Below are 20,895 nucleotides of genomic sequence, written 5' to 3' on the forward strand. Positions count from 1 at the left end.
ACAGTGTGGACTGATGTGAGGTCAGACTCTGCATGGAGCTGGTGTCACGCTGCAGCTGTGTTTCTATAATGAGCCTCAGTCATGATGCCGGTGCTCTGGCTCAGTGAGCTAACTAGTTAGCTGCTGTCTGCTAACACAGGTCCATCCATGAATGTGTGATGAACATGAATCATCACATGAATCTACAGCAGGAACACTGACACAGTAAACATGCTGAATGCCTGTTTGTTATCAGCAGCCTCTCTGTTCACTTGATGCCCACAGCCTGCCTCATGACACACAGACCTGTCCACAGCTGCTTCTGGACTGAACATGGACATTAACTACACATGCTCCATTTTACTTTGATTATTTTAACCTGTTCACATCCTTTGGAAATCAATCATATATATTCAGTGTGAGTACTTTTACTTTGAATACTTTAAGTACATTTAAAAGTACTTAAGACTTTTACTTAAGTAGGATTGTTGATGTAGCACTTCTACTTTTACTTGAGTATATATTTTTCTGGGTATTTGTACTTTTACTTAAGTACCAAGCTTCAGTGCTTCCTCCACCCCCCGACCTCTCCTCCTTTATAGAGTCGACTCACATGCAACAAACACAGCTCTGCTGCGGCTCCTTAAACGAGCCACACATTTAGTGGTCTGTGTGAGTAAATCTCTCATTAAGTAACACATGGTAGAGCCATATGCTTCGGTCGGTGCGGCTCTGCTTTTTCACACGCTTCGAATATACATATTTACCACTGCTCCGGAGTGGCCGGCGCTGTAATGACTTGCTCGGTGCTGTTGCATCAGAGCTGAGCCTCTCATTAAGAAATGATCAGAGCAGAGCTCACAGACGCCGTGTCAACGACTTCAGCGAACAAAAAAAAAAAAAAGAAACAGGTTATTCAAGGATGAAAGTAACTGTAAGTTTTAACACAAACACACAAACAGTATCACACCACAACCAGAGGCCCACACCGCACCTGTCTGTGTCTGTGGAGAGATACAGCAAGAAGGGCGAGATAAACAAGTGTGGTTGTGTTGTTGGGCTGAGCAGATGTCAGACCCGGCACACACACACACACACACACACACACACACACACACACACTCTCACACACACACACTGAAGGAACTCGGATAAATCTCCCACTTACACTTGCATGTATATTGACTCTTTAAATTCAGTGTACGGGTGTAAGGACTTGTAATATGATGCTTTGTGATAATGTGTTAAACATTTTTTTAACAATTGCAAATGTGTTAATCCTGTGGCTCAGGTTACAGTAAAGGTTTTGACACTGATACTGTCGTAAAATAAGTTTCTTCATGGTGTAATTTTTCTACTACATTGATTCACAGTCACAATAATTTAAACTGTAACTGTTATTTAATGCATTTCTACTCCCTTTCGTCCTCTCCTTTATTCTAACAAATTCTTCTTTTAGGACCTGCAGAGTTTCAAAAAGGCTTTTTAAGGTTTTTAAAACATCCTACTGATATATTGGATGGCAGGTTACACAATTTAAATACAAATTATGAGTAAATGTTTAGTTATGTCATGGTGTTAAAAAAAGTGTTGAGTGATTTATAATAAATAAATTAATTACTTGTCAAACTGTCTTCAAGTGAGCTAACAAGATAGCTGAATGACTAAACTTTGTCAGCTTAGTAGCTAGCATGCCTAGCGGGTTATTTAGCTAATATGATCACTGCTGAGTACATAGGTAACATAGAAGCTACCTTGCTGAGCAGGTTTAGCTAAATAATGAGCACAGATCGGCTAATTAGCATTATCGGCACAGCAGCTAGCTTATGAAGCAGGGCTACATCACGAGCTACCTCTTATGATGACCACAAATCTGCCGACACGTCCACGTAGCAGCTAGCTGGCTAGGTAGGGCTAGCTAACAAGCTGCCAAACCATGATGATCAGCCTTTTAGCCTTGTAGCTAGCATGCTAATCAAACAAATAACCAAACACAGAGCAGCATGCAACTACAGCTCTGTGATACGTTGTGCAAGCTGCTTTTTTTGCTCTATTTCCAATTAAATGATATAATGATAATAAAAAAGAATTGCTTTTTTCACATATTGTGACATCTTTGTGCCTTTAAATACACTGATGGATGCTCACACCTCACATTCACACTGCAGCCACACTTGAGTCTTATGTTTAATGGCTAATCAGCCAGCATGGCTGCACTTTGAACCACCACAACATGTTTCAGGAACACATTTACAATAACGTGTCTCCAGCGGCGGACCTCCTGGAGGTGGACACCCTCACTGTGGACGTTCTTGAACTCGCTGCCCCCTGGAATCCAATACTAGCCACAGCGACACTCCTCCCACTCTCCCAAAAAAAAAACGTCCTCCCTGTTTCTCTCCCTCTGTCTTCTACCAGCCGTGCTGCTCGATTACAGCCATAATGGTTCATTTCTGCACCCCGAGACACACGATACACTGCAGCAGCCCAGATTCTGGGACCTGCCGTTAAGTCTTAACTCTGAGAAACAAAGAGTGTATCCTAGAAAACCGGCTCCCACCTCATTAACAATCACCCCCCCCCCCACCCTCCATCACTCTCTCTCCTCCCCATCTTTGTTTTTATTACCATTTTATATCAAGCCGCTCGCTGTAAATCCTCTCTGCTGCTCACTTTCTTTAACTTTCTGCTCTCCTTTCTGCTTTTATACAAGCAGGCATGCTGCACATTATCGTGGTAATTTTCGCTCCCATGAGGCGAGGGCGCTTCGGTTGAAGTTGCAAAGCTTTTTTTTTTTTTTAAATGTGCGTGTGGAAATAATAATTGTAATGGTTTGCAGCTGAGTAGAGGGAGCTGTGAATGACATTATGATTGTGGTGCAATTACAGAGAGCATGAAAACACACTGTCAGTCAGAGTAATGAGTAATGGCTCCAATAACACATGTAATACCAACACATGAAGAAATCATAATCATAATAATAATAATAATAATAATAATAGATGCATACCCTGTATGAATCTGATACTACAAAGCATTCAGGCATCCCAGGACCTCTGGAGGGTTCTTCGTTCAACAGAAAGGTTTCGGTTGCCTGAAACGTAACACACGTAACACATCGATTCATTAGTGCGGCTGCATTCAGCATCAGGGAACTAAAAACACACACACACACAGAAAAGCTGCAAAGCTGCTAAAGCAGATTCTGGATGTTAAAATCCTCCTCGACCTATTTTAACAATCATCCTCAAGTCCCACCACAGAGAACTACAGGAGAACAGCATCCTTCATCTTCACACACACACTCACAGGATGGTAGTGTGTGTGTGTGTGTGTGTGTGTGTGTGTCGCCTTCCTGCGTCCATATGCTGCCCAGGCCTGAGGCCCGGCCCAGCCCAGCCAGTCACCACCGCCACTTGAATGGGGAGCAAAGTGTTTAGCCGTCGTACCCGCACACACACACACACACACACACACACACACTACTACACAATACTCCCAACACAATGGTATTTCCTGTCCCTGCTATTTCACCTGCATGGTCACTTTTCTGTCAGCATGCACTGATTCAGCAGGAATCATTCACACAGTCATACATATGTCCGCCTGCACTGATAGATGCAGCTGAAGTGTTTATTCTGTTTGTTTCCATTCAGTGTGGGTCATTTGTATGCAGCGGCGACTCGGGCTCTGAATGAGCATCCAGTGCAGTTCTGCTGTCAGCCCAGGCAGCCAGGGCCAGACAACATGGGGGGGGGCACAGACTGAGGATCTGGATCGAGGACGGGAGTCCTTGCCTGGTTTGCGAGCCGGTGGTTATTATTACTTATTTTTAGTCCAACTTGGTACAAATTAGGCTGAATCTGAGAGTCTGCTCTGGAAATCGACTCGAACCCGCGAGGCTAAAAAAAAATCGCTACGTTAATGAAAATAACTCTGTCAGAGTCAGAGGGAGGAAGTTTAACTCACAATAAGAGAGAGAGGAGAGGAGAGGAGGAGAGGGAAAGTAATCCTGTTTTCCAGAACTTTACATTCTTATCTCTCCACGTGCCTTAAAGCAGAAACAAACAGGAACTCTGTAAAGTTCCACTGTGTGAAATAAACGAATGTTGGAACAGACACTGTGAGCATTTACATCTGCACACACATGCACAGGGTGACATGGGATTGCCCTTGAACAAATACATGCGGAGACACATGCATAAACACACAGCACTATAATAAGTCCCAGACTCGGGCTAACCGAGCTGCGGCTGGAGACACGGGCTATTCATATCCTTCAGAATGAGAGGTTGCAGCTCCGCTCTTTTCTCTTTTCCCCCTTCGCTGTAACACAGGAAGGGCATCAGTGTGTGTGTGTGTGATTTCACTCAGTGTCAGACAGCTACATTCATTAACATGATTTTTTTTTTTTGCCACATGAAGCGGTTAAACAAAGTTAGGATTTGAAGTCATCCCAGTGAGTAAGAAAACACAGCTTGTGGCGCTGGGCCTCGGCAGCTCTCCACTCCTCTGGCTTGTCATGGTTAATATGTTGAGGAACACTGGAGGAAAACCATTTGTCCCCACTAAATGGTGCCCTTGTCAAGCTGCCTGGGCTTTCTGTTAAGCTCTTAAACTGCCCAGTTGGGCTGGAAGGATATATTTTACTCAGCTGGTAATCACAGTGTGGAGCACAGAACACGGCACACCGGCAGCTCGGGCCGTACTCTTGGTTCTGACACGTTGTTTTTGGTCGTTTAAAGATGAAAAATGTTGCGACAGCGGGTCATTTGATGAGTGAAAAGCTTCTTTCTACCGCTCTCTTATCTCCAGGCCCGCATCGTTCGTTTGAGACTGAATGTTTGATGCAGCTCCCGGCAGCGCTGGCCCCAGTTTTTCCCTCCTCTTTGTCACTTTTTATGCAGCATGGTATCAATTATATATGTACGTGTTTTTCTATACATATGCCCGATCCATATGGCAAGCCTAGAGCTAAAATAGTGACAAAGCCTCGTGTAATTAACATTTAAAAAGATGTTTGGGACGACTTTTCCCCTGCTGCCCGAGTGTAACACAGAAACACTGAAATAGCTTTTATTGATCAAGAGGGAAGACCAACAACCACAGGCCGGTGCAGAGGATCAGGGTCGTGCTACAGATCAAATCCCAACAACTTGTCACATACAGACACGTCAACAGCGACCTCTGTACACATATCTCTCATAAGATCGTACTCTTGTATAAGAATTGATACGAAGTCGGCATAAAGGGGGTTAATCACAGGATTTTCACCAAAGAGACTAAACGTCCTGTTTTGGTACAAAAACTCAATCTTAGGTTCAGAAAAAAAGGCCAGGGTGCTGGTTGCCATGGAGACAAATCCTGCCAACTCTCTTAGGCCCTGTTCACACTGGAGAAAGTCAGTCCAGCTAGAGTAGGATTGAATCCAGATCGCCTTTAAGCTGGATACGTTCAGACCTATTTTTTTTTTTTTTTAAATCTGGCTATCACACACACGTGTCCGCGCTCAATCCAGCTTAACCCGACTTGTTTGTTGTCCTCCAAACCACTAGGTGGCGCCTCGTAATATACAGAGTCCATTCAGGCCTGTGTCCCGTGTCGCTCGTTCTTTCATTTTTTTTCGGTTCAAACAGCAGTTTATTCCTTTGTAGCCCTGGGGAAAATAAACTCGGGGCAAAGCTGCCGTAGTTCAGCGGTTGTTTACATGCGGCCGGATTGATTTCCCCAGTGTGAACTGGGTCTTAGAGACCAGCACTAACTGGCTCAGCAACTTCCATTGAAGTCTATGGACATTCCTGAAAGATGCTGAAGATCAATGCTCTTAATCCAGATTAGCCATCGTTACCACACAAAGCCTGGATAACATGTCTACAAGTAGAGGTTGGACAAAACTGTGTGTCTTTGTTTTTCAGAGTTAAGACTTAACTCATTTCATATAACACAAATAGGCAGAAACTGCGTAATAACCCGGAGCAGCCATCTTGAATTATGTGGTTAGAGATGGAAAGGTGCCTCGAACTTTATTACCGCCTCCTCCTCACTAGTGCGCCCTCGACCACAGTGCAACACACACAGCCACTGCAGACCTTCGTTTTCCTGTATGTAGCCCTGTGCATCCCATCCAACGGTCAACAAACCTGAACTTATGGAAGCACAGGAAGCTTAAAGATTCAAATATCTGACCTCATTTATAATTAGAGCCAGGTTAGCTGTTTGTTAACTTTTTATGCTAAGCCAGGTGCTAAGCTAGGGATTTTTTGTTCCATTAAATGATTTTAAACACTGACTCTTTCAGGCCATGGTCGGCACGGTCTACGTCAGCTGCCCTCTGCCTGCTCGTGTCTCTCTGACAGGCACACGTACAATAAATCAGACCTAAAAGGGGGCTGGATGCCTAAATTGGCTGCCTCTCATGGAACCGGATTAATGGGAGCACATATCCATATTGCCCACCTTCCTCTGCCTCTCGTATTGTCTTGTACAGCAGCGCAGAAACCACCTGGGCTTTCATATTCCTGGATGCACAATGATCCACGAGAGGCGGGCACCTCCACAGTCACTGATTAACAGCCTTCTGATCATTCCACCGCACCGGCCGGCCTAATCATTTGCAGCATCGGCTGCTCTGTGAGCTCAGGAGTTTTCTGGGAGCATCAGAGACTTCTCCTCTGCTACCCTCAGTCCTCAGCTTCATTCAGCCTTAATTGTATCCTCATTCTTCACCTGGTAACAAGCTAACAAACCTGTGCAGATGTGGCAAGCACTTCAAAGAGAGGGGAGGGATGGGAGGGGGGGAGTTGTTTGTAGAAAAAAAAACATGTGGGGGGGGGGGGGGGTGTGAAAGGGGGAAATTTACGTTGTGTGAGTCCAAGCCAGCGCCACCTCAGGGAGAAATGCTGGAAAAATGTGATATTTTACACCTGCATCTCAGGAGGTGCGGAATAAGAGACAGGGAGCGGGGGAGGCGGTAATTAGAGGAGTGTGTGTGTGTGTGTGTGTGTGTTTATAAAGGATTTTTTTAGTGTGTTTCTGGGGCTTGCCACTGGTTCTTTTTCAGCTTTCAATTTGGTACGTTGCATTCGATGCCAGATTATTAAAAATGCTAAACCTGGTTACGAATTCTAGAAAAAGAAAAAAAAAGAGTGTTGAAAATTTAAACAAATATGCTAATATTGTTACAGTGATAAATAGCTGGCAAGCCCTGTTTAATGAATAATGCTATTGGCTCTAATTCCTCATTAAGGCCCTAAAGAGGAGAGCGAAGAGAGAAAATACGTGTATTGTTGTTGTGATTTATTTATTTATTTTGAATTAAACTCGGAAGGCAGAAGACAGCGACACCTTCCCAAATTAAGTTGATTCAAATTACTCGGCTCCACAGCTGCTGTGCAGTCTGGGGGTAGCTCGTGAAACCAATTAATGTGAGGGGTTAAAGTCTCCATAAAGTAATTGAGGCAGGGTTAGAAATGAGATGGAAGGGAGTTAGGAGCGTTATGTGATCTGGCTCAGACTGATCAGACAGAGTAAGACTTCACTTCCATGCTGCAAGAAATATGATGACGTTCAGCCACGTCCAAAGCAAACTGATCTGATCTGATCCGAGGTTTTAGTCCAATTATCCTCACACTGGAGTGCGCCTGCTTCACATGGCTGTTTGTTTAAACTAACAAGCCAGATTATAACACTCCAGTGTTTCGATGAAAAAAAAGAGATGCTGCTGCTGCTGCTTCACCTGCATGGCACGATGTATACACTCAACAGGAGCGCCATCATACCTTCAAACCCATAACAGAATAATCTCTGATTCTTTTCACTGGATCTTTGCTATAAATGAATGATACTGACCTGGTAAATTCAAAATAATCTCACTCCAAACATACAGAACACAGAACGCCACAGGAGCTCCTTCCTGCCAGAGGCCATCAGACTGTATAACTCCTCCCCTTTCTGTTGGAGAGGAGCTCGATGATCATGGAATCACTGTCATTCCCTCCACTGGTCTCTATTTGTATCCATGCATCATATATTGTGCTCATACTGTGTACTGTACTCTGATTGGATTATAGTGACACTTATACTCTGTACTTAACTGCATTTAATGTACCTTGATACCTCTGGCACAAGAATTTCCGTCATGATTAATAAAGTTTTATCTTATTTTATATAGATGTTTGCATCAAATTAAAGCACTGGAATCCCTTTATTGCACCTACAACATGACTTACTACCTGGATTAAACAACTGAACACAACAACTTCTACTCCTGGTGCCCGCTGACCAAGCGTCCATGGGAGGACTTCAGAAGGGTCTGATTTTACTGCCTTCCTTGTGCAGAAGGGTTACGTTTCTCATGAGTCCATGCACAGGTCGGTAGATGGCTGAACTGCAAGGCAACCATCAATAAAATGGGAGAGAGCAGACAGCAGTGTAACATTTGAAGGCTCTGTGGTCGGATGAAATAGTGACATCAGACTGATGTCACGGGGTTCCTCGAGTTACAGACGACTTGAAAGTTGAGAATTTGACTGACTACATCTAAGCAGCTGCCTGATGTCACCCAACAAAGGCGTCACCATGGAGGTGTTCACTGCAGATAGTGAAGCACACTAACTGACACAAGTCGGAGGAACGGCGTCAACCGGACCTCAGAATCAGGTCATTTCCATCTCTGACCTCTAATTAACACAAAGCCTGCATTAGAAATAGAAGAAGCAACCGTGTCACATCTCTACATGTTCGGGGGGTCAGCGGCTCAAAATGGTGCAACAGTTTTCCTTCCTATGAATTTATGTGTTTTAAGATGGCCGTTACTTAACCCTGTTGTTGTTGCTCAACATTAACCAGTCGTTTTTGTTAATGCAAATCCAGCCACAAACAGAACCACGGGAAAAATCAAAACAGCCTGTGGTATCAGGGGGACCTGAACCTCAGACTCCTGAGTGACAGTCTGCCGCATGGCCTCCTTAGTGTTTTACTATGTTGTGGTCCCAGGTTTGGATGCAATACGATCATATATTGTGCTAGCATAACCCTAAGCATGTGCCATATCTGGTGGAATAAAATAAAGTACCTGTCTCTGCTGGTCCAGTTTGTGATTTGTCACTCATAAGAGTTTTATTTCCCTGTTTATCCAGATACTCTAACTGCAACAAGCATCACTCAGCTTCATTCACATCACAGAGACTCAGATAATTACACCTGATGTCTCTTCTATACCCCCCCCCCCATTCCACCTGAGCACATCTGATCTCACCGTCCTAATATTTACGCCGTTGACCGTATATATCAGACTTTCCATCTTTAAACTTACTGCGAGCGCTTACACACCACACAGTCTATTACGGCCTGCTCCAAAGCCTTATTTATTTTTCCAGGGAGATGTCAAGGCCAGGACAAACATAATGGCATAATATTCTGTATACAGTGAGGGATGACATCACTGGCAGCAGCGGGCCAAGAGGGAGATCACACAAAAGCTGGAAAACCGCTTGTCTGATCATCATGTGGCGGCCTGCACACACACACACACTGCGGGAAACAGTTACCCCAACTATTTACACAGCAGTCCATGACTGCATTTATTTTATCTTTGCACGTGTGCTCACCACCAAAAAAAGGCCAGTGTAAACATTTAAATAGGTTGTAATATGGGACCTAATATGTCATGTTTACATTCCATTCATACAGGCCAAACTTGCTGTTAGCTCTATAGCATACTGGACATGTAAAAATCCATAACCTGTACTTGTGCAGATATAGATAATCTCTACAGTAAAGTGTGTCAGATTCAGAGCTTTGGCCTCAGGGATCTGAATCCTGACACTGATTGACAGATGCCTCTAGTGCATTCTGACTAAACTAACATGCATCTGCAATGTTTGGCACAAATTCACGATGTACCCCTTCTTATTTTTTATAAAAAACGAGGTGAGTTGCTGCTATAAGTAGGAGAATAACAAGTCGAGATAATCCCACGTGAGGCCTGTCCTGAATTCTGTATCATTTTTTTTAAGTGATGAGCTTCTTGGGCAGCTGCCATGTCAAGCAAGGATGCTCGTAAACAAATAATTATTCATACTAATAATCTTCCATATTCATGTGCAAATAAGATCCCCCCTTCCTGGTATCTAAGCAGCTTCAAGGTTGTATGTGGGAGGTTCTTCTAACTACTGCCTGACTTGACTCATTTCATGCCAGAAAAAGGAATCTGTCAAAGGGTCAAGGATGTGTGAGCTATATATATGATAATCTGGCATAAAACAGACTTCTTATTACTAATTTTAAAAGCACAGCCTCACAGAGAATACATTTGCCATATTTCCATGAAGGGAATGATTTTCAAAAATATCAGTATCATAAAAATGTTCCTTCTGCTGTCACAGGATTTGTCTGAATTGCACAAATAAATCACCTGCGTAATGAAGGAATTAGTGAAAAACCGCTGTGCGTAATTACGCACAAATCAAACAGGCACATAATGGACTGTTGGCGCAAAAAGTAAGTTCCATCCTCTTATAGCCAAGTTTCCAAACTCTGTTAAACTTTGCCTTTAGGTGGGATTCAGGCTCTGATGCCCCCCCTCCTCCTCTCTCCTTTACGTGGCACACTGTAACCTATGACTCCTCTTTATTAGCTGCTTACACTGAATGATATGCGATAGCGCATATCATATATGTGGCTATAAATACACATCAGAGACCACTGCGATGAGAGGAGTCATGTTCCCCGCGTGGATAAAACAGCAGAAGACGGTGGTGGCGGTGAAGTGAGGGGCTGGACGCGTTTGGCCAGGAGGGTGGAAATAATAATAATAATAATAATAATAATAATAATAATACAGATTTTTTTTGTAACATGTTGAAGTGAAATAAAAAGGATTATGTTTAACATACTTTTGAAATACACATGCAGATCTTATTTACAAAGTCTAACAGTAAACAGACTCAGGTAGGTGGAGGGACTTGGCACAGTCTACAAGTAAATACACACACACACAATAATTATAAGTATATTAAAGTTCTCTGTGTATCATTAAACCTATGAGCAAGTAATCTGAAAGCTGACTGCACAAATGAGCAAATTGTTGGTTTACATAGCACGTACCATTGTGGTATGAGGAAATGTGCCAACACTCTCAAAGACCCATTTTCCACTCTCAAAAGTTCGGCTTCCAAAAAAAAAAAAAAAAAAAAAAGTGTGTGGGAGAGAGAAAAGTGCCGGTTTCTTGTTCAGCTGGGCCTTTATACCGGAAGCAAAAGAGCCCTAATACACGGCCTGCTGCCCGGTAAACATTTCTGGGGGGGTTGAATTTGTAGTCAGCTCTCCTCAGTCAAAGCGAGCAGTATAATCCAAGTCGTCTGCGTCTTCACGCAAGGTGTTTGTGCGGTATTTCCATGACAAAAAAACCCCGCCGCTGTCGAGACCGAGCGCGCCTGGCAGTACTCACTCACAGTCTGTCCCGGTACCGTAATGTCCACCGAGTCGCCGCGCTGTGCTGTGCGCCACCGTCTGAGCCTCGAGTGACAGAGCAGAAGTCTGGCTGTGCACCGACAGTAAGTAGCCCGCACTCTCTCTGCTTACGCGCTCACCGAATCAGCTGTTGCTCCTGCACAGAAAGGGACGACGACGACGCCGGCGCGCTGTTCCTCGCAGTGCATGCTCCGGCTCTGCTGATGTGTGTGTGTGTGTGTGTGAGGGGGGGAAAGTCCTCGGTTCTCCTCCACCTGTTCCTCAGTGTCCGGAGAAAGTTGCGCAGAGATCTGAAAGAAAACTCAGCATGTGGCAGCGCATCAGAGCTGGTGAGACAGCGGGACCGTCTGAGAGCGAACCGAGAGGTGATACGTGCAGCTCCCCCGTGTGTGTGTGTGTGTGTCTGTGTGTGTGTGCAGATGAAATTAAGTAAACAAACGCAAGAAGGGGGGAAATAACACACAGCGTGGCTGCACGCATGCACCGAGAGAGGACGCGCGGTGTCCTGCGGCCGCGGCCGGAGAAGCGGAGCGGAGGGCTGGTGAATTATTAATAACCAGAGCGGTTCACAGTCTGTCGTGTTCAGTGAGTAACCAGGGCGGCAGCTGGGGGTTTAGAGGAATTAAATACGGGCTCAGAGTAAACCATGGACGCAGGGGATTAGTAGCTCTCACCGGCAACAGTGTAGGGGCAGCTCGGGGCCGACTGAGAGGGCGGGAGGAGCGGAGGTTACAGGGGAGGAGCGGGGAGGCAGCGGCGGCGGGAGGTTATGATAAACTACAAATATTTTTTAGGAGTGTGTGTGTGTGAGTTAATATTTAGTCTAAATGGAGGGAGGGCTGTAAAATGTGAAGCCACACTCAGTGTCACTGGTACAATTTATTCACTTAAAACACTCAAATCAGCTCGATGGACTCAACCTGCGCACGGGGGGCTTGATTTAACTCTCATGGCTCAAGTCAGAGCTGTGGTGGGAATAACACGAGCAGCAGCCATCAAGCTGTCCAGACTTATTTTAAAGATTTGCAGCACCTTTGGCCCCACACACCCCCACCCCACCTCTTAGCTTTTACGCACATCCATCACTGCGAACTACTCAACTGCTGCAATCATAAACCAAATCAGCGCCCAACTTGGCCCAGTGTGTGTGTGTGTGTGTGTGTGTGTGTGTTTGGGCACGGGATTGAAGGTGAGAGAGCGCAGGTGTGTGACTCCTGGCTGGAGATATACGCACCACAGATATCCAATCAGCTCAGGAAATTCAGATGAAATATCAGCAGACACGCCTTCACACACACACACACACACACACAGGCCTGTTCATAAATAAATTGGCAAAATACAGTTATGACCTTTTATGGGAAAATTTTAAGGGAGGGCGCCACAAAACGAGCTGATAAGCAGCGACAGACATGATTCCTCCTGCTGCCAGTTTACAAGTTCAAGTTTATCACTCCACAAACACACGTATAGAAGCCGAGGGGCGCAGACAATACACGGAGACATGCTGTAAGACATCCAGCAGGCAGACGAGGCCTCATGCTTCACACAAAATCCCAATTATTTCCTAAAAACTGAGTTTTAATGCTGCATTTATGAAATAATCTGAATTTCAAACAATCAGTTTCTAATATAATATATATTTATATTCACTATTTAATCTTTTCTCCATTAGGGCAACATGCAGGTGAAGCTTTGGATGAGTTCAGTCTAATTTTTTTAGCCAGTATTTAATCCCAGTTTTTTTTTTTTTTTAAATTCGTTTCTTTGACTAATTAAATATATCAAAGTGTTTTAATCAACCCAAATTTTATATTATTATTATTATTATTATTATTATTATTATTATTATTATTATTATTATTATTATTATTATTAACTGTATCTGCCATAGATTAATTTTAATAAAATGTATAATATTCGTTTTGTGTTGAAGGCAGCACTAAAACAGGCCAAACACACATCATAAATAATCAGGTTATTTAAGGCCTCAAGTATTTAATTTATAGCTTAAAATGAATAAAGGCTAATTATGTCATGTGAAAATGTGTAAAATTACTATTCTTGGATGTGACGTATTTATTACTAAAAGGCCCTTAAAGCTCAAGAAATGTGTAAAAATATTAATCTAAGTTAAAATGATCAAACACCAAATTTATCTCCAAATTTGTGTCATATTTCCTTTATGGACTGCGCATTTTTAATATGGTGTTTAATTATTAAAGTGCTAAATATTAATGTGTGTGTGTGTGTGTGTGTGTGTGTGTGTGTGTGTGTGTGGCCTTTTCCAGCGCGCGGCCTGCAGGAGAAGCAAACTCGTCACCATCACTGACAATTAAATAACAAAGGCCTGAGCGGGAGCAACGATCCGTCAGAGCTTTGATTTGATTTGATTTAAACTTAATAAACAAAAATTAATTTACCAACCTGTTGGATTGATTTTTTTAAGGCTGTAAAGTGGAATCAAAGCTTCAACTCATGAGTGTGATGATGCAGAAAAATGTGAAACAACAACTTCTCGTGAAATGTCCCTGGTGTGAGCGGGACGTCTGAATGTAGCTCATTGAACTGCTCCTGTCTTGACCTCTTTGACCTTTAAACGCGCTGAGTTTAGTGCAGACAGGTTATTTAACTCCTGAGGGGCGTTCAAATGATTTTCATGACAACAAACTCCTCGACTTTCCTACATTAAAGGCTGAGTTCATTTAAAACACGTTAGTGCGTCTGTTTGCGGCATTTCCCCTCCTACAAACTGCAGTCATGTGTTTTTGCGCATAAAGTATTTAAAAGCGTAAAATCAGTGCACACAGGTCCAAGCGGGCGGAACCTGTGGAGCAGTCAGTGCTGGCTGTTCTGATAGATGGTCACTCCTCACGCCGAGACTGAAACTCCTCCCGGTGTCTGAACCTTCTGCCCATCTGACCAGCGCGCCCTGTAATCTATGCGTCCGCGCTCCCAGCTCTGCGCACATTTCCAGCGTCCTCTCTCTCGCTCTGTATGTCCTATATACCGTGTCACTGGAGGTTTACACAAAACTCTGAAACAAAAGTTCCACTAGGCAACGGCCTGTCGAGGAATGCTGACCTTGGCAAGGCCAGTGGAACCGAACCGGCTCGACCCGCGGCCATTCTCTCGTTTCTTTTGGTTTGAATTAAGACGCATTTGACCTGCGCCAACTTCCAAGAGGTGCCACGGCGGTTAGACGGAGGCACGCTGGTGCCATGCTAGGCTGCTGCTGCAGCATGCACTGAATAAAAAGAGCTGCTGCAGACCTGACATGGAGTTTGGAAACTTCACCTTTAGAGTTAAAGCAATGCAAGAGGAGGACATGTCCACTGACCACACTGAGGTCATAACACTGCAAGGGTCTGATGCTAAAACTGGTGCAATGAAGAGGATACATATCAAGGTGGATTCACTTAAGAATTACTAGCACATGCAAAACTCTTCTGTGGCATCATAATGAGCCTCCTGCATCATATTAAAGGTGCATTCAGGTGCATGTTACTTGTTTTATCTGGTAAAGACACTGATAAATTATTTAGTTGTTATAAAAGGACATCATTAGAAAAAAAGCTGCAGGAAGCAGATGCCGTTTGTTTTGCAAAGTCTTAATCCACAGAGTTCAAACGCAGAAATATTTCCCTGAAATGCAGCAAAAACTAAAAAAAAAGGTCATGTAGAATTTAAAAAGAAACTCAAAACTCTTCATATTTAGAAACCAAAATATATAAACGTTAAATAGTAATTAAAGGAGGCAGTTTGATACAAAAAGGATTATTTTAAATCTGGATTATTCACCCTGAAATTTAAAGTTGAACACTTCACTACACCTCTATGAACTGCAGTTAGCATTGTTAGCATGGTGGCTAGCTCGCAAACATCCAACCAAGTGGAGAGCAGCCAGTTTACAACATAATACTCGCCAAAGGCTAAAAGGTCTAGCTAAAGATTTTTTTTTAAATTGTTGGACAGCCTTCTGTTGTTATACTAACTACATTAATTACACTTTATGTATCTTTAATTATGGGTTAGACTCACTCTGTGTGGTTTATAATAAAAGGCTGAGGATAAAGCTGCTCTTCATCCTTTCTTTTCCAGGCCAAACATCATCATCATCAGAGTGACTCCTGTCTACATTAGATAGCATTATCGTGTTAAACCTGCATCCATTCACAGGTTTATATGCAATAATAATAATAATAATAATAAAAGGCCATGTTTAAACAACCCGGGGGAGTTAAAATTACACCGTCCTCACACAGAGAATGTTTACTTCATTATACAACTAGCATCACAAAGCTCCCCCACATTTAGAGAGTGACAGGTTTGACAGGTTATTGTGCTGATAAATGTGAAAACAAAAATACTCTAAAGCTGATGACAGAGCTCTGCACAGCTCTGAGTGACTGGCAGCTCCTCACATGATATTTCCCTGGTGAAAGGATCAGTGGAAATGTTCAGCGAGCTCTGAGGAGGCGGCTCTTCTGATATTCAGTCCACAGCTTTCTTTACCTGCACTGTGCTTTTTAAGCTTTCTGTGTACATATATGCACTGATCGTCATCTGTAGACGTATAACTGAACCCTGAAGGGCTTTTGAAATGCAGGTTGAAGCTTAATTAGCTCTGTTTGGAAATAGTACTTAATTACCAAAAGACCCTTGAGAGAGGAAGTGTGTGAGCTCTTTGTACATCAAGGTGGAAAAGCACTGCTGAGCCGGATTAGACTGAAGTTACTCACATCAAACACACACGTGTTTACAGAGCGAACACAAACTGATCGGGTTTTTGATCAGATCTTACTCTCTGAGTTATGTTTCATAGCGTAAAGGAATATTTATGAAGAGGCCTGATCAGTTTTTAGTACATGAAAAAAAAATGTAAACATGCCGAGTGCTGAGATTAACAACACCTGATGGGGAGACATGATTGGTGGAGCCTCAGGCCCTTCAGAACACTGATTGGCTGAGCGGAGGATCTGGCTAACTGACTGATGCCGAGCAGAGTGTGTGTGTGTGTGTGTGTGTATCTCTCAGGGTATCCCACACTCCCCTGCCTTATCAGGCAGCTCCACGGCACCGCTAGAGGAGCGCTGCTCTCAGGAGGGCAGGGCTACCAGCACATTGCTTATCTTCCACCGGCAAGGAGGGTTTATAGGTCTGATTAACCCGCTGTTTGTATGAGTATATGGGAAAAGAAGGGAGAGCTGGGCTGTGTAATTGTGTATTATAGACTAATAGGTGATTGTGTGTGCATTGTGGGCCGTGTAAGTGGATGCGAGGGTCAGAGAAGGTGTTGGTGATCCAGACCTCTTGTCTCCTCAGTCAGTCATATAAGCTCTCCCTAGAGGGTCAGACAGGCACCCAGGAAGTGACAAAAAAACTAAACGGCGGGCCGCTGAACACACACAGCGCCCTTCAGAAGCCTTTGTGTTGCTCCAAAATTGAGAAAAATCAATATTAAATTGCACCATTTGTCACCGTGATGACTGGAGTGCTCACTCCTCCTCCAGCGGAGTGGAGCTCAGCGATATGATTCGCTCTGGTTCGGGTCCAGCCGGTACTACCAGAGAGTGTTGTCGAGGGGGAGGTAGTAGAGGGAAGAGTATGCCTGCACCCCCACTCCTCCTTTTTCCCTCTCCCAATCCCCACACACAGGAGAAAGCACGGCTGCTATAATCTCTTTTCCTGGCTCTCAATGAAAGAGAGAGGAAGAGCCACTAGAGCCTGGGTCCGCTTAGATCTGCTGCCCCTCACCCCAACTGTCTATCTGCTATCTGCTATCCCCCCCCCCCCCCCCTCTCCACTCTCTTGTTCTCCTGCTCTTCATGCTTCGCTTTACCGGCTCATCAGAACCCCCTGTAGTCACACTTCACCATTCACTCTTCATCGTGATCACATTCACACATTCAGCTGCTTCTTGTCAGATCCACAGTATGTGTCTATCCTTTGTGCTCCTGTCTTTAACATCAAGAGGGCTCCAGGGATGGCGGTGATGTCGCGCCGTCAGTCACACCAAGTGACACCTCTAAACTATGTGATAGATTGATGTGAATGTTTCCTCAGATAATGCTGCTTCCCAGGCGATGCGTTCCGCCTGATGTTCGCCTGTAGCATCACTGCTCACTGAAAGATGAGGGCTGATTGATGAGTCTGTGGCCTAAGGTTGTCTGCTCATACGTTGACACACTCACTCAGTCTAGCTATACTGCAGCATACGGACAGCTTCTTTGTAGAAGTCTGCGTGTTGGATCGCCAGAAAGCGGTCCACACCAGCAGGGATGCTGAAAATGGCGTCGCCACCGGACGATGGTGGACATGCCTGGAGTCCTGGTGATGTATCCTGATTTACTCTCATAGCTGTTTCAGCATGATAGCCTCTAATAGTGTGATCATCCACCAGGCAAACGCCTCAACCCAGACCTCACTGTTTGGATTGTTCTCTGGTTGGAGGTGGTGGACCCAAGTCTCATCCACGGTTCCTGCAGAAATCTCTCAGGGTCCACCTCAGAAATGGAAGACTGTTGCTTGATGTGTGCTGAAGTCAACTCCAAGGCGTTTGAGGTGAGCTCTAGATCATGTCATGGATCTGACCAGCCTTAGATGTGTTGGTCTTCGTTCAGGCTTATCATGCTGTAGGACTGATATATTGGGTGGTCAGCCCAGATGGAGGCTAATGCTAATTTACAAAGTTAACTTCCAACTTTTCGCGTGTTCACTAAAACTGCACAACAGCTCGTCACCATCCGCCTTTGTCCATGATTTATCATGTCTCCTCATCATCAGACCGACACAAACGTTCACGTTCTCTTCAGGGTGCATCCTTTGCATTGCATTCAAGCAGCTCTCGGGATAAATTAGCCGACATTAGCCCCACGGTGCTGAGGTCTGCCGTGGACTCAGTCTTTAGTTTAACGATTCATTCATTCAGTCATTGTTCAGCAGCATCTTTCCAACCTTTTCATGGATATTTTATTGCAGCCCTCACAGTACAAAATGTTCCCATCTTGTTTCCTACATTTCCAACAACCCACTCCCCTCTCCTCCTACCACTTCCTCCCGTGCCCTCCTCTTGCTGTGCTCCCTCTTTCACACCTCTGCGGGGTGGTATCATTTTATGGATCCATGCCATTCAGTCCGATCCCCCTCCCCTCCGTCTGCCTTCATTTCCCATAATTTTCCATCACTTCTCTCACAGTCTCCTCATCCTTCCTTCCTGTTTCCTCTGTCCTTTCCTCCCCTCCGTCCTCTCTCCCCCCCACATCGTGTGCCTTTGGATGGGTGGAGTCTCCTCTGTGGTGCCATTTTCTGTTTGGTAGTACATCCAAGAGAACATGAATATTCATGACTAATCCACTCTGCGCCCTCCACCCCTCCACCAGCACCACCACCCCCCACTCGGCCTTGCAGTCGACGGCAACACTTGGTAGTGGCACATGGCGAGACAGCTGTTGCAAACCAAGCCAGGCATCTGTGCAGCGGGAGAGTACGAGGAAAAGAGAGAGCGAACAAGCAAGAGACACAGTTAGAATCAGATAAAGAGGACAGAGATAAAGAGATGGAGACAGTGGCGGTAGAGAGTTGGAGTGAGGATAGAAGGGAGTGGGCAGCGGTTTTAGGCGGGGGGCATCTGGGTAAAGGAGAGCCAAACAGACAGAAGGAGCGGGGCGGTGGCAGGGTCATCTGGGTGAAAAGGAAGGGGACAAGCCAGACGGAGGCAAATGGGCACTGATGGGAGGGTCTGTCTGGGGATGGAACGAGAGAGAGAGACACTGAAAAGAGGAAGGGAGACTACGGGAGGCGGGAGGGGGTGTCTCAATGTAAAGGACATAAACCAAGGCAGGCAGGACAGTCACAGATTCACCTCTGAGTCCAGAATGAGACAAAAAGTATCAAAAAGAATGTGAATCCTGATGAGAACAGAGAGGTTGAGGCTACCTGGTACAAACAGACAGCAGAGGAGCTGTTTTATATGTGCACAGTGTATGGACATTTACAGGATAATATATTCTGCGCACATTTTATTCTGAAAATCTGGGCATTTTCATTCGTTCATTTGACTTCCTGTTTCAACCTAAACTCTAAAATTAAAGACAAATTAGTCACATGACCTAATCTGCAGCACGCTGAAGTCTCAGTAGATCCTCTGGAGAGGGGCAGGACTTCTGTATATTATAAAAGATGGTTTTAAAATAAATAAAAGCAAAAAAAAAATAAGTAAAGCAAATATGTGGGTTTTTTAATGTAAAAATATATTTAGAACATTTATATCAAGTGGAAGGAGAGCAAAGAATCCTAATGTTTGTGTTAAGTCTCATATGTATCTATGCACAAAAGTCTCAGAAATGTGTCTAGATGCTGTTTTTGGTTGAGAATCGTTCTTCATTCGCACATCGAGTGAGAATAAATTCAGAAAACATCCTGCACATCGATAGATAAATAAATGCTGTCTGTAAGTTTGGAGAACTAGAATTCTGATCCCAGTGAATCCTGCCCGGCACCCGAGGCTTTGTGTAGCGCCGAGCTGAGTGCTGCGTGTCCACAGACGGAGGGGACTGCTCCTTTGCCAGCCATGCCCAGCCTGTGCCCCCTCTCTCTGCCCCCCGTAGCACCCTGTAACCCCTCCACCCCTCCTCCCTGCTCTCCATCTCCTGCATCCCTGCAAGGGGCCCCAATGCTGGCTGCCATCCCTCCCCATCACCCACTCTCTCTCTCTCTCTGTCTTTCTCCCCCTATCCCCCCCAACACACCCACCCAGGCGGAGGGCCTAGCTCTGCCCTACATAGCAGTGAGCGCAGCAGGCTGGCGCTGAGAGGAACCCTCGGGTTTACAAACTGTGTCAGGCCTCGAGACACCTCTATGATCAACACCACCCGCCACATGAGAGGAAATAATAAAGCGACGGCTACCAAGAGATTGGTGTGATTGATGTTGTCAATATGTGAAATCTGGAATAAATTAACTCTCTGATCTGATCCAAACTGAGGATGTTTTTTTTTTTTGTCACATGAAAAACTGAAGGTCAAAAGCAATATCAGGTGCAGCCGCACATTCGTGTTCTAATCAAGCTCCGACATCCAGATCCAAAACATAATCATGTCACATGTCGGTTAATCACAATCGATCAATTCTCATCCGAACAGTAATTGATTTTAATTGAGTTGTTTTCAGAGCATCGATCAAAGGAACAAATAACTGCTAGGATGGAGAATATTACAATATTAGATTGCAGCAATATCAAGGCATGCTAACCGTCGTGCAATACCACTTTGTACCACTAGATGGACGACTAAGTTCTAGCCTGCCCAGGCTCAGACTGCACACTAACACACATGTAACACCAAAGGAAACCACTGTTTGTGTCTAGTACAGAAATAATCCAACAAACAATGTCTTTAATAATCTGATGGATTAAATACACAGGGATTAGGATTCTGTTCCTCA

At 44.5% G+C, this 20,895-nt stretch overlaps 1 protein-coding gene and 1 long non-coding RNA gene across 4 annotated transcripts in view; one reads left to right on the plus strand and one right to left on the minus strand.

Moving 5' to 3' along the window:
• The window catches only part of nfixb (nuclear factor I/Xb), a 125,347-nt gene extending 113,999 nt beyond the window's left edge, over positions 1-11,348 (minus strand). For all 3 annotated transcript variants that reach the window (XM_028411111.1, XM_028411117.1, XM_028411109.1), the window contains exons 1-2: positions 11,086-11,348; positions 2,990-3,073 (exon numbers count right to left, since the gene is read on the minus strand). In XM_028411111.1, the coding sequence (XP_028266912.1) occupies positions 2,990-3,073; positions 11,086-11,088 (87 nt within the window). In that variant the 5' untranslated portion in view covers positions 11,089-11,348. The remainder of the gene's footprint in view (positions 1-2,989; positions 3,074-11,085) is intronic.
• Positions 11,349-11,399: 51 nt separating this feature from the next.
• On the plus strand, positions 11,400-20,349 carry LOC114439286 (uncharacterized). Its single transcript, XR_003671036.1, has 3 exons — positions 11,400-11,534; positions 17,855-18,015; positions 20,210-20,349. It is a non-coding gene; the product is annotated as an uncharacterized LOC114439286 (long non-coding RNA).
• Positions 20,350-20,895: the final 546 nt, after the last annotated feature.

Source organism: Parambassis ranga, chromosome 8 (assembly GCF_900634625.1).
Source record: "Parambassis ranga chromosome 8, fParRan2.1, whole genome shotgun sequence".
NCBI lineage: Eukaryota > Metazoa > Chordata > Actinopteri > Ambassidae > Parambassis > Parambassis ranga.